The sequence below is a fragment of the Ovis canadensis genome, chromosome 14, assembly GCF_042477335.2.
Source record: "Ovis canadensis isolate MfBH-ARS-UI-01 breed Bighorn chromosome 14, ARS-UI_OviCan_v2, whole genome shotgun sequence".
Classification (NCBI taxonomy): domain Eukaryota; kingdom Metazoa; phylum Chordata; class Mammalia; order Artiodactyla; family Bovidae; genus Ovis; species Ovis canadensis.
This window is the reverse complement of record NC_091258.1, coordinates 73670554-73685412: the sequence shown is the minus strand read 5'-3', so window position 1 is coordinate 73685412 and position 14859 is coordinate 73670554. Positions and strand designations below refer to the sequence as shown.

Here is a 14859-nt window from a genome sequence, read left to right as displayed (position 1 = left end):
GATTTTGGAGCCCCCCCAAAATAGTCTGACACTGTTTCTACTGTTTCTCCATCTATTTCCCATGTAGTGATGGGACCGGATGCCATGATCTTCATTTTCTGAATGTTGAGCTTTAAGCCAACTTTCTCACTCTCCTCTTTCACATTCATCAAGAGGTTTTTAGCTCCTCTTCACTTTCTGCCATAAGGGTGGTGTCATCTGCATATCTAAGGTTATTGATATTTCTCCCGGCAATTTGGATTCTAGCTTGTGTTTCTTCCAGTCCAGCGTTTCTCATGATGTACTCTGCACAGAAGTTAAATAAGCAGGGTGACAATATACAGCCTTGACGTACTCTTTTTCCTCTTTGGAACCAGTCTGTTGTTCCATGTCCAGTTCTATCTGTTGCTTCCTGACCTGCACATAGATTCCAAAAGAGGCAGGTTAGGGGGTCTACCATTCCTATCTCTTTCAGTATTTTCCACAGTTTATTGTGATCCACACAGTCAAAGGCTTTGGCATAGTCAATAAAGCAGAAATAGATGTTTTTCTGGAACTCTCATGCTTTTTTCCATGATCCAGCAGATGTTGGCAATTTGATCTCTGGTTCCTCTGCCTTTTCCAAAACCAGCTTGAACATCAGGGAGTTCACGGTTCACGTATTGCTGAAGCCTGGCTTGGAGAATTTTGAGCATTACTTTACTAGCATGTGAGATGAGTGCAATTGTGCGGTAGTTCGAGCATTCTTTTGCATTGCTTTTCTTTGGGATTGGAATGAAAACTGACCTTTTCCAGTCTTGTGGCCACTGCTGAGTTTTCCAAACTTGCTGGCATATTGAGTGCAGCACTTTCACAGCATCATCTTTCAGGATTTGAAACAGCTCAACTGGAATGCCATCACCTCCACTAGCTTTGTTTGTAGTGATGCTTTCTAAGGCCCACTTGACTTCACATTCCAAGAAGCTGGTTCTAGATGAATGATCACATCATCATGATTATCGGGGTCATGAAGATCTTTTTTGTGCAGTTCTTCCGTGTATTCTTGCCACCTCTTCTTAATATCTTCTGCTTCTTTTAGGTCCAAACCATTTCTGTCCTTTATCGAGCCCATCTTTGCATGAAATGTTCCCTTGGTATCTCTAAGTTTCTTGAAGAGATCTCTAGTCTTTCCCATTCTGTTGTTTTCCTCGATTTCTTTGCATTGATCGCTGAAGAAGGCTTTCTTATCTCTTCTAGCTATTCTTTGGAACTCTGCATTCAGATGCTTATATCTTTCCTTTTCTACTTTGCTTTTCGCCTCTCTTCTTTTCACAGCTATTTGTAAGGCCTCCCCAGACAGCCATTTTGCTTTTTTGCATTTCTTTTCCATGGGGATGGTCTTGATCCCTGTCTCCGGTACAATGTCACGAACCTCATTCCATAGTTCATCAGGCACTCTATCTATCAGATCTAGACCCTTAAATCTATTTCTCACTTCTAATGTATAATCATAAGGGATTTGATTTAGGTTATACCTGAATGGTCTAGTGGTTTTCCCTACTTTCTCCAATTTGAGCCTGAATTTGGCAATAAGGAGTTCATGATCTGAGCCACAGTCAGCTCCTTGTCTTGTTTTTGCGGACTGTATAGAGCTTCTTCATCTTTGGCTGCAAAGAATATAATCAATCTGATTTCGGTGTTGACCATCTAGTTTTGTCCATGTGTAGAGTCTTCTCTTGTGTTGTTGGTAGAGGGTGTTTGCTATGACCATTTTCTTGGCAAAACTCGATTAGTCTTTGCTCTGCTTCATTCTGCATTCCAAGGCCAAATTTGCCTGTTACTCCAGGTGTTTCTTGACTTCCTACTTTTGCATTCCAGTCCCCTATAATGAAAAGGACATCTTTTTTGGGTGTTAGTTCTAAAAGGTCTTGTAGGTCTACATAAAACGGTTCAACTTCAGTTTCTTCAGCGTTACTGGTTGGGGCATAGACTTCGATTACTGTGATATTGAATGGTTTGCCTTGGAGATGAAGAGATCATTCTGTTGTTTTTGAGACTGCATCCAAGTACTGCATTTCGGACTCTTCTGTTGACTATGATGGCTACTCCATTTCTTCTGAGGGATTCCTGCCCACAGTAGTAGATGTAATGGTCATCTGAGTTAAATTCACCCATTCCAGTCCATTTTAGTTTGCTGATTCCTAGAATGTCGACATTCACCCTTGCCATCTCTTGTTTGACCACTGCCAATTTGCCTTGATTCATAGACCTGACATTCCAGGTTTCTACGCAATATTGCTCTTTACAGCATCGAATCTTGCTTCTATCACCAGTCACATCCACAACTGGGTATTGTTTTTGCTTTGGCTCCATCCCTTCATTCTTTCTGGAGTTATTTCTCCACTGATCTCCAGTAGCATATTGGGCACCTAATGACCTGGGGAGTTCCTCTTTTGGTATCCTATCATTTTGCCTTTTCCTGCTGTTCATGGGGTTCTGAAGGCAAGAATACTGAAGTGGCTTGCCATTCCCTTCTCCAGTGGACCACATTCTGTCAGGCCTCTCCACCATGACCCGCCTGTTTTGGGTTGCCCCGCAGGCATGGCTTGGTTTCATTGAGTTAGACAAGGCTGTGGTCCTAGTGTGATTAGATTGACTAGTTTTCTGTGAGTATGGTTTCACTGTGTCTGCCCTCTGATGCCCTCTTGTAACACTTACCATCTTATTTGGGTTTCTCTTACCTAGGAGTGGGGTATCTCTTCACGGCTGTTCCAGCAAAGCACAGCTGCTGTTCCTTACCTTGGACGAGGGTTATCTCCTTACCGCCACCGTTCCTGACCTTCAACGTGGGATAGCTCCTCTAGATTAGGTTAGTACTTCTAATTCCCAAGGAGTTATGAAATGGTCAAAGAGACTGAAAAGTTTGACCGAGAAAGGAGAGTTCGGTCCACACACTTTGCCCATTTCTGGTTGGTTCCCAAAGGAGACATTGGGTGCCTCTTAGCATTGGCAGGTCGGTATAAACCCCTGACAGGTTTCTGCCAAAAGCCCTATGAGATCACTGTGGAACCGCAGAGCAGGGCTCCTTACTTGCTTCACGCAGGGCATGTCATTCATTCACACAAGCACACCATAGAGTTAGTAAAGCACAGCAGAAAACATGTTTGCTAAGAGAACATGACTACTAGACCTCATCAATGAACAGAGTAACTTGCTGGATACAAAATATATAGAAAACTGTTGCATTTCTATACACTAATAATGATATATCAGAAAGTGAAATTTATGAAACAATCCCATTCACCATCTCATAGAAAAGAATAAAATTCTAAGGAATAAACCTATCTAAAATGTCAAAAGAACTGTACTCATAAAACTATAAGATGCTGATGACTGATACCAAAGATGACACAAACAGATGGAAACATATACCATGTTCTTGGATTGAAAGAAGTAACACGGCCAAAATGACCATACTATCCTGACGGGAGCCAGCATGAGGAATCCCACCCATGACAAGGTCATGCGGAAGGAAGCCTGACAAAACGCAAGGACATGATCAGGCTTCAGGGGTTCCCCTTGGAATTTCCTGAGCATCCACCCCCCAAGACCAGAGCCTGCCTGCTTTACTGTGTTATGCTTTCCACCTACTCTTCTGTCATTAACAGGGGGCTGTCCCCCCACTACCTTTTTCTGGAAAAAAATTAATTTAGAGCTTTTTGATAATAAATCTCCTGGGTATAATAGGAGTGTTTCAATCCAAAAACCCCTCTGATGGCTTTCTAGCCTGCCTGCAGGACTCGTACAGCTGCGCATGTGATTATTTGAGGCCTCCAGACCGCTGGAGGCACAGGAAGCTTAAAACATCCTAGGAATGTAGGGGCTTCCGAGGAGTCAAAATCATTAGAATAGGACTGATTAAAGGTTTCATTTGTTGAGCCAATAATTGCTGCCAGATTTTTATATCCTTTATTCTTAGATATAGTTGGTATATCTAAAAACAAGAAAAACAAGTAGTAGACCTGGTATGAGCAACATTAGATCTTTGAGTTAAGTACTTTCTTTGTTATAACCCATTGCACCTTTGTTCTATAGGAATGTAACTTTATTTAGTACTTTGAGGGTGATGCAGAGTAAAGAAAAAACACTTCTAGGGAAAAGGAGTTTTCCGGTTGATAGACAATTATCCAGGAAGAGAGCCATAAAAATGTTAACAAGCCTCTTGGCCAGAAGATAATGTAAACCACCCCAGACCTTTTGTATACGGGAGGGTAGGCAAAAAGAAAGCCTTGTCTCTATGAGGGTCAGGACTGCTGCCCCTGCATAACTCTGCATATTCCATTATTTCTTTATGTACAACTTGGGGTATATAAGCTGATTTTGAAAAATAGTTTTTGGAGTCTTGCACCGATGCTGGGCTTCCCCATGTTGTTCTTTTCTCCCCATTTTCAGCTGAATTCCCATCTGGGGCATGGAGGATCGCCATGTCTACTTACTTGTCCCGGATTCTAAGATCTGTAAGAGAGAGAGCCCAAGGCGGGGCACTCTCCGATATTCAAACGGACACCGGTGGCCTAACGTAGATGGTGCAAGTTCCTTGTCTGGAACTTTATAGGTTTTCCACATAAACCAAGTTCTTCAGCCTCCTTTTCTCCACCTAAATTTCCTACTATACTATTTCTTCCTAATCTAATCCTATATTAATAAATAAAAAAGTTTTTCCTTGCCAACGCCATCCACAATTTGAATTCCCTGGATCCACCAGCGCTGGACCCTGGCACTATCCAAGGCAATCTACATATTCAATGCAATCTTTATCAAATTAACAATGACATATTTCATTAAACAAAGAAAAACTTAATTTGTACCAAATACAAAAGACTCTGATATCTAAAATGATCTTGAGAAGGAAGAACAGAGCTGGAGGAATCATGTTCCCTCAGTTTAGACTATACTACAAACTTACAGTCATCAAAGTAAAAGTGAAGTCGCTCAGTCGTATCCAATTCTTTGTGACCCCATGGACTGTAGCCTACCAGGTTGCTCTGTCCATGGGATTTTCCAGGCAAGAATACTGAAGTGGGTTGCCATTTCCTTCTCCAGCAAATCTTCCTGACCCAGGGACTGAACCTGGGTCTCCTGCATTGTAGGCAGGTGCTTTACCGTTTGAGCCACCAGGGAAGTGGTATGATGATGGCACAAAACAGAGACACAGATCAGTAGAACAGGACAGAAAACCCAGAAATACAACAATTTACTCAGAGTCAATTATTCTATAACAAAGGGGGAAAGAACATAGAATGAAGAAGTCTCTTTAATAAGTGATGCTGGGATAAATGGATAGTTACATGAAAAAGAATGAAATTATAACATTCTCTAACACCACATACAAAAATAAATTCAAAATGTATTAAAAATCTCAATGGAAGACCAGATACTATGAAATTCATAGTGGAAAACAAATGCAAAACACTGACATAAATGTCAGCAAAATTTTTTTGGCTCTATCTCTTACCAGTCATGGTAATAAAAGCAAAATCAAACAAATGAGACCTAATTAAATTTAAAACCTTTTTGCAAAATAAAGGAAACCCCAAACGGACAAAAATACAACTTTTGGACTATGAGACTATATATGCAAATGATGCTACCTATAAGAGATTTATTTCCAAAATATACAAACAGCTCATACAGCTTAATATCAAAACAAACAAACAAACAACCCAATCAAAAACTGGGCAGAAGATCAAAACAGATATTTCTCCAAAGGAGACAAACAGATGACCAATAGTCACCTGAAAAGATGTTTGATGTCTCTACTTATGAGAGAAATGCAAATCAAAACCACAAAAATCTATCACCTCACACTGGTCAGAATGACCACCATCAAAAAGCCTACAAACAATAAACGCTTCAGAGGGTGTAGAGAAAAGAGAACCTTCCTACACTGTTGGAAGGAACATAAATTGGTACTGCCACTTGGGAGAATAGCATGGAGGTTCCATAAAGAACTAAAAATAGAGCTATCACATGAACCAGCAATTCCAATCCTGGGCATATATCCAGAAATTATGAAAACTAATTCAAAATGATACATGCACCCCAGAGTTTTTAGCAGCACTATTTATACCAGCCAAAACACGGCAGCAACCTAAATGTTCACTGACAGACAAAGGGATAAAGAATATGTGGTACATATATACAAGGGAATATTGTGAAGTGAAAGTAGCTCAGCCATGTCCAATTCTTTAAGACCCCATGACCTGCAGCTGCCAGACTCCCCTGTCCATGAAATTCTCCAGGCAAGAACACTGGAGTGTGTTGCCACCTCCACAGCATAAAACACAATGAAGTAATACTTTTTGCAGCAATATAGACAGACTTAGGGATTATTCTAAGTGAAATCAGAGAAAGACAGATATCAGAGGATATTATATGTTGAACTGAAATAAATGATACAAATGAACTTATTCACAAAATAAACTCACCAGCATAAAACACAAACTTATGGTTACCAAAGGGGATAGTGGAGGATGGTGGTGGGGGCTGGAAAGGGAGAGATAAATTAGGAGTCTGAATATATACAAACTAATATATATATAAAATAGATAAACACCAAAACCTACGATATAGCTCAGGGAACTATATTAAGTATCTTGTAAACTGCTGTATACCTGAAACATGACATTGTAAATTAACTATACCTAAAAAGTGGAGAAGGAAATAGCAACCCACTCCAGTATTCTTGCCTGGAGAATCCCAGCAACCGAGGAGCCTCGTGGGCTGCCGTCTGTGGGGCTGCACAGAGTTGTACATGACTGACGTGATTTAGCAGCCAGCAGCAGCAGCATACCTAAAAAGAATGTTTCATAAGGGTGTAAAAACTACTAAACAGGGGAAGCAGTCTACGAAACAAGACATGTTGACAAAACTGAATACCCACCAGCAAAAGAATTTACTTCGGACATTATCTTACACTACAGATAAAAATGAACTCAAAATGGTTCAAAGACCTACACTTAGGTCCCAAATGTATAAAACTCCTAGAAGTAAACATGCAGGAAATGTTTGTGGAAATTGGACCCACAAATGATTTACCAGATATAACACCAAAAGCACAGGCCACAAAATAAAACCAGATATTAATAAATTGAACTATATCAAAATTATAAACTACTCTGCATTAAAGTGCAGTGAGTTTGAAAAGACACTCAACAGTAAAAGAGAAAACGTGGAAATCATACATCTGATAATAAATGAGTACAAAGAATATATATAAAAATTTTATGAGAGACTGATCACCAGTTCCACCATAGGGACCATTTCCCAATCAACCATCCAATGCGTTGCAAATACAAACCAGAAACACTAAGAGTAACACAGAAATTTGAACTCAATGATAAAATTAAAAAATACCTTCAATGCACAGAACAACAGTGCAGCCAATAACCTCATAGATATGAGAATGTGAACTTGGACAAAGTTGTCCTGGGATAAATTCCCATATCATTTACAGAGGCTAAAATATATGGTCCTTGATACATATCAACAACACTGTCATGGTGCCTTTGACAGTCTCCAAAGCCAGAAAATAACCTGGAAAGATGTATCAGGCTCTCGTGATACTTTCTCTCTCATAATCCTAGAAGAAACTGACCACTCTACTGGATAGCTTCAAGTGGTGACTTTGTACAGAGCAAGAAAATAACATTAGGAATACTGTCTCCATCACAGTTTTCTGTTTCCTAGTAAATCCACTCCACAGAGACTCACCAGAGGCTGCCAATTAAACATGGGTGGATTATCAGAGCAAGGAAACCAGATAAAATTTCAGACCCTCAGGAATAGATTTCAAAGAAATCGAAGAGGTAAAATGATACAAAGTAAGGAGAATGTAACATCGGGAACAGCTGACATTCCCAGACTGGGTAGAGCAGCACAAGAGTAAAAGTAATATAACATGAAGGTCAGACACTACAGGATTTGGAGATGGGACCATGCACTCGACCTACAGATGGCAAGCTAAGAGCCCACAAGATTCACATACACTCCCCTGGGAGGATCTAGGATCAAAAAGATGATCTCTCTATCCACTCTCTTTACATTTTCCTAAGTAACAACCACAGAGGATCCAATCCACCAGCTTGTCCCACTCCTAACAGGAAAAAAAAAAAAAAACAAAAAACAGCCCTTTTGAGATACTCGTTTTTCTTTATACATTCTATTTTTAGCTATTTTTACATCACTCCCCATTGTCCGCTCCAATGTGGAGATAATATTCAGATCTGAAACAGAAATTCTGGGATGCCCTTGGGGGTACAGGTCTGATCCTTAGTCAGTGACATGAAACAGACACAGCATCTGAAGAGGGTCAGTTTAACCTTGTGAAGCTGTGTCATGCCCCAGTCACCAGAACTCTCAGAAGAAAGACATCAGGGCCTCCCAAGGGGCACACAGGGAAAATGCAGATACCCAAGGGCAGCTCTGGAAGGAAATCATCCTCACCCACAGACAGCAGGTTCCTGTAGGTCTCCAGCATCACGTCCCTGTACAAGGCCCTCTGAGCAGGGTCCAGGAATTCCCACTCCTCCTGAGTAAATTTGATGGCCACATCCTCAGAGGTCAGTCGTTCCTGAAATGAAACCACATGTCACCAAAAGGGCCATGAAAAGTTCTCATTTTCATGCAAAAGAGAAAGGGTGGTAAGGGGTACGGATTGACTTGGTTGAAGTACGTGTTCTAAGAGATCCATGCAGGGGTATCTGGAGAAATTATGCATCTCTAATTTTAATTTCTTATGGTTCTTCATAAGGCCTTATGAGATCCTCCAATTAATATGGATTTTTCATCACTGTTCAAAGTCCATGAAATATATAAAAATAAAGCTCAACACTGTTTTGGCTATACAGAAGTGTCAGATATTATGTTCTACCCAGTGAGTGCAACTCATTATCTCAATGAGGTACAGCATGAGTGGTGTCTTCAGAGATGACACACTCCACGGCACTTTTAATGGAAAGGCCAAAATTTTCAGGTATGACGTTGATAACAGCAGCAAGGACCAAAAGTGTCTGAAGGCTTCCTGTTGCTCTAAATTCCTGTTATTACTCTAAACATTAAATAAGTACTTTACAGGCAAGAACCTGTCATCAATACAATAGCTCATTAAAGAATGATCTGTTCCCACCTTACAGAAGAAAACCTGTGTCACAGACACTCTGAGAAACTCGACTTAGATCAAGAAGGTAAGAAACGTTACATGAAGCACCTGAACTCAGAAGCTTGGGCTCAGCAAATGAAGCTCAAGTATCTAACACGGAAGTAATACAGAGAACATTACAAGTCCTTTGACAGAGGGCTCCTAAGGAAAACTTGAAAGAGGTCCAAGGTGAGACTCCTCCCTGCCCCTCTGTCTTCTCTGCAGGGGGAGCAGCTCTCTGGCCTCGGGCCTTCATCCCTTGAAAATGGACACCTGCGCCAAATTCGTCTCCACCCTCTCCCTGATTGGGAGAACCTCCCTCCTGTTGAGTGATCACTGTCCACAGTGGTGGTGAAGGACTGGAGACACTGACCCATGAGAGCCACAGCAGCTTGGCAGCCCCAGGTCCCCGGACCTTCTCATTTATTCTTAGCCACAGCTTCCAAACCAGTGCCATTTCAAGGGACTTTGACACAGCAGCCAAGTTCCCTGGAGCTGGAGCTGCCACAGCAGGGGTGGCTGGCTCTGGGGCTGGAAGTGGGACTGTGTTTGGGAGCTTCATCAGTGTTATGCCAGGAACCCTTCTCTGAAACAGTAGCTCTTCTACGCCATGGGCTTGGCCCTCTCAAAGGCCATGGGGCTCTTTTGCGTGATGGTGGTCTAGCTCATCTTCACGATGTGAAGGAGCTGTTTCCACCTTCCATAGTTCTTTCTCCTGTATCTGCCCTGTATGTTTTCTGTCCTGGAACTCCTCAGGCAGCCTGGGGAAAGTGGTGGGCTCAGGGTTTGACAGAAGGAAAACAAATAAATACTGTATTAATTAAAAAAAACAAAGTCCAAAGTGAACAATGTGGAATGGCATGAAAGGTCATTATGGACGTGGATACAGAAACACGACTGTTAGTAATTTACTACTTAAAACACTAACAGGATTGTTTAGAAAATTTCAAGGCCACAGATTATACTGATAACATAATTTCAACTGAAAAAAAAGGTAATATGTAGTTTTTAAATCATGATGTCTTCTATCTAAACCACAGACTTGCACATGCATGCATGCATATCTATCAAAAATTAACTGATATGAGAGGATTCATCTCTTGACAGATCTATTGGACAATTATATATTATCCATATGTATTTTTTATTCACATGTATTTCAGCATCTTTCAGACGATAAAAATGTATTTTCTGTACTCAGCTGAGTTTGTCAACAGGATTCTACACTGGGCTACCAAAAGAAAACTGGTAAAAACATTAAAAAAAAATACCTGAACTCAATTCATAATAAAATTACCATATACAGAACTATAAATACAATTTTATTCATTTAAATTTACATAGCAAGGCATTAACAGAAACCAAAGACTTTCTTTGCTTTTTTTTTTCTTTCTTTTTTTTAATTTTTTTTTTATTTTTTAAATTTTAAAATCTTTAATTCTTACATGCATTCCCAAACATGAACCCCCCTCCCACCGCCCTCCCCATAACATCTTTCTGGGTCATCCCCATGCACCAGCCCCAAGCATGCTGCATCCTGCGTCAGACATAGACTGGCAATTCGATTCAAATGATAGTATACATGTTAGAATGTCATTCTCCCAAATCATCCCACCCTCTCCCTCTCCCTCTGAGTCCAAAAGTCCATTATACACATCTGTGTCTCTTTCCCTGTCTTGCATACAGGGTCGTCATTGCCATCTTCCTAAATTCCATATATATGTGTTAGTATACTGTATTGGTGTTTTTCTTTCTGGCTTACTTCACTCTGTATAATCGGCTCCAGTTTCATCCATCTCAACAGAACTGATTCAAATGAATTCTTTTTAACGGCTACAGTGATTTGAAATTAGAAGAGTTATTAGATTATGACAAAAAAATTATCACAATAGTAAAGTATAAAAACTTTTTGGAGAATTAAAAATCATGGCAAAAAAGAATATGGAAAAAAATATAGTTATTAAGCAAGACTATCTCAAGAAACATCATGATAGGAAAGAAACATTCAATACATTCCTTCTGAAATTACAGTGGCATGAAAGGAGCTGTCCAGGGTGCCTGTCACCACCATACGATGCACAGGAGCAGGGGCCACTAGAAGTAACAGGAGGAAAAACCCAGGGCAAGAGACACAGAGTTTGTCAGAGAGTTGAAATAGGTAGTACTCACAAAGCTAAGAACATGGAAAGGTGAAAAGTGAAAGGATGGACAAAGACAGCCCATCCTAAAGAGAGCAGCGGAGACTGTCATATCAGACAAAACAAACTGAAGAAAAACAAAAGTGCAATGAGATAAATCGTATAATGATAAAACGATCAATTTACCAAAAAGCTGTAACAAGTAAAAATATATATACATCTAACATTAGATATCTCAGAAAAATGAAGCAAACATTAAGGGAAAGGAAGACAGAAATAGTGGCACAGGAAGAGTACGAGATTTCAACACCCAAGTTGAAAAGACATGTACAGATCACACAGCCCAACAGAAGCATAAAACACGTGCATCTCAAGGACACATAAAACAACTCTATGAGAGACCACATGTTAGGCCAAAATTAACAACGTTAAGAGACTGATACCATAAAAGTATCTTCCCTAACAACAATGAAATGAACACAAGAAAAAAAGAAAATTCCCCAAATGTGGACAACAACTCACTCTTACACCACAAATGGGGGTCTAAGAAAAAAATCACGTGGAAATTTTTAAATACATGGATGAAAACAAAAAGACAACATTACAAAATTTATAACATACAGAGAAGACTGTACTAAAAGGAAAGTCTGACTGTACTAAAAGGAAAGTCTGACCTGTTAAATGCTTGCAGTAAAAAAGAGAAAAGATCTTAAATCTGAACTCTATTTTTAGACCTCTGGGAAACAGAAAATGGATAACAAACTAAAGTTTAGCAGAAGGAAACAGGTAAATAAGATTAAACCAAAGATAAAATAGAAAGCAGAAAAACATAAAAATCAACAAACCAAGAGTTGATGTCTTGAAAAAACTGTATAAGAAAACCCACACCTAGACTAAGGAAAAGAGAAAAAAAAGATTCAAATAACTAAAAACAGATATGAAACAGGAGTGATTACAACTGATGTCAAAGAAAGTTTCTAAAGATAAGAAAATACTATGACCAATAATGCCTATAAATGACAGAATATAGGAGATATGCCTATAAATGACAGAATATAGGAGATATTGGCAAATTCTCAGAAACATACAAACTATTTTACTTATTAAGAAATAAAAAAATTGAGAAGTGTTGAAAGTTAAAGTGTTAGCCACTCAGTCATGTCTGACTCTTTGTGACCTCACGGACTGTAGCCCACAAGGCTCCTCTGTCCGTGGAATTTCTCCAGACAAGAAGACTGGACTAGACAGCCATTCCCTTCTCCAGGGAATCTTCCAAACCAGGGAGAGAACCTGGGTCTCCTGCAATGCAGGCAGATTCTTTATGATTTGAGTCACCAGGGAAGCCCATTATAACTAGAGAGATTTAAAAAGTAGAAACCTCTAAGAAAAATCCAGGACCAAATTCTACCAAACATTTACAAAAGAATTACCACTAATCCTGCTAATTCTATGGAGCAAGCCTGATTCTAATAGTTTGATGATTTCCCAAAGACACAAGAAAGGAAAATTAGAAATCAATACTCCTGAGAAATACTGATGCAAAATTAAAATACTTGCAAACCAACTTCAACACATATTAAAAAGATCTGGAGAAACAGACACAGAGAACAGACGGAGGGTGGAGCGGAGGAAGGAGAGGGTGAGATGTATGGAGACAGTAACATGGAAACTTACATTACCATATGTAGCGAGCCAATGCCAATTTGCTCAATGACTCAGGGACTCAAACAGGGGCTCTCTAACAACCTACAGGGGTGGGATAGGGAGGAAGTTGGGAGGGAGGGGACATATGTATACCTATGGCTGATTCATGTTGGTATTTGGCAGAAAACAACAACTTCTATAAAGCAATTATCCTTCAATTAAAACAAATAAATAAAAAGATCTGACAACCATGACCAAGTGGATTTTATTCCTATAAGGCAAGGAGAAGTCAACATAAAAAAATCAATTAATATGACACACTACATTAACAGATTAAAGGGGAAAAAAAAACACAGGATCATCTCGACGCAGAAAAAACCATTCACAAAAATTTGACAACCTTTCAAGATGGAACACTCAACAAACTACAGACAATAAATTATACCAACATCAACATAATAAATGCCATTATGAAAAGAGCACAGCAATGGGGAAAGAATGAAAGCTTTTCCTCTGAGGTCAAGAGGAAGGCAAGGATGCACACTGCACTACAGTTCAACAAAGCACTGAAATCCTTAGAGCAATTAGATGAGAAAAGGAAATCAAAGGTCCCCAAATTGAAAAAGAAGTAAATTTATCTCCTTTCCCACATGACAAAGTTTCATAGGTAAAAATCATAAAGATTACAAAAGAAACATGCTATATCAAAAAAGATTCTTTAATAACCCCACAAAGGATCAATCAACCAATTAACTCATTATCAAAACTGCCATGACAATCTTTGTAGAAGCAGAATAAAACATGGTGAAAGTCACAGAACTATTCAAAGAGCAAACAGTGAAACTCTTGAAGAAAGAAGATGGAGGTCTTTCTATTTCAAAACGTATTACAAGGTAATCAAGGTGATGTATAAAAACAGATAAATACACCAACTGAACAGAACACAGTACTCAGAAATAATTCTTTGTGTATATGTAAGGTATATTCACAAAGATGTCAAGATACACAAAAGGGAAAGGACAGTCTCAATAACCATGATGCTGAGAAAATATATATCCACCAGCAAAAGAATGAAGGTGGAATCTTGCTTGCATTAAAGGTTAAAACATCTCTGTGTCAAAGGATTCAATCCACAGAGTGAAAGGACAACCTCTGAAGAATGGAGGTGATGAAAATTTCCACCTGCCAAACTTAGATTCATTTCGTAGTTTAAATCTGATGATAAACTAAAAAACACTGTATCACTCATGTCTATTTCTGAACTTTCCATTCTATTAGCCATAATGATTTCAAGAGTTTGACTCACATTTTAGTTTGAACTGCCTTAAAAAAGTCAGAACAAACTGCCCCTAATTGATCTGATTCCCAGATTTTACCAGCTATTGTGCATATTAATACCTGACTTCCACATGCAGTTTCCTTACCCTGGTTGACAGAGCCTCCTCACAAGGGCCAGGTCACCAGGTCATGGGGAGATGGGATCTAAGTGGAGACTACAGGGCCTGAGGGAAGGCCCCAGGTGAGTGTGAGTATACAGGAGTCAGATAGGACACTCCAGAATCAGACACGATTAGCGAGTCCAGAGAAAGGCTTCCTTAATGTCAGAGCTTCCTCAGGCAATATAAGTTTTCAGAGGTCTATCATGAAAGTTGAAATGCTACTTAACGCTTAGAGTCAGCACACCCCCTTCCTGAGCCCCAACCACACACACAGGGAAGCCCTCACCATGAGGAACACACAGTCCCCTGTGGCCACTGTCTCAGGAGGGTCTCAGGACAGTCAACTCCCACAGAGAGACCAACATGGGACTTTCCCACACTTTCCCTCGGATCACACTTCCTTTCCGGTGAGGCCTCATGTACACAGCAGCAGGGGGCATCTCAGCTGACCAGGCAATCTCCTTCAGGTCACACAGCAGGC

The 14859-nt window shown here is 39.8% G+C and overlaps 1 protein-coding gene and 1 pseudogene across 1 annotated transcript in view; one reads left to right on the top strand and one right to left on the bottom strand.

Annotated features, from left to right (window-relative positions):
- LOC138419615 (zinc finger protein 320-like) overlaps positions 1-14859 on the bottom strand; it is a 31597-nt gene that overhangs the window by 8938 nt on the left and 7800 nt on the right. The window contains exon 3 of the mRNA XM_069552463.1: positions 8464-8590. Within this exon, the coding sequence (XP_069408564.1) occupies positions 8464-8590 (127 nt within the window). The remainder of the gene's footprint in view (positions 1-8463; positions 8591-14859) is intronic.
- LOC138418524 (ATP synthase F(0) complex subunit C2, mitochondrial pseudogene) lies at positions 9423-9821 on the top strand (annotated as a pseudogene).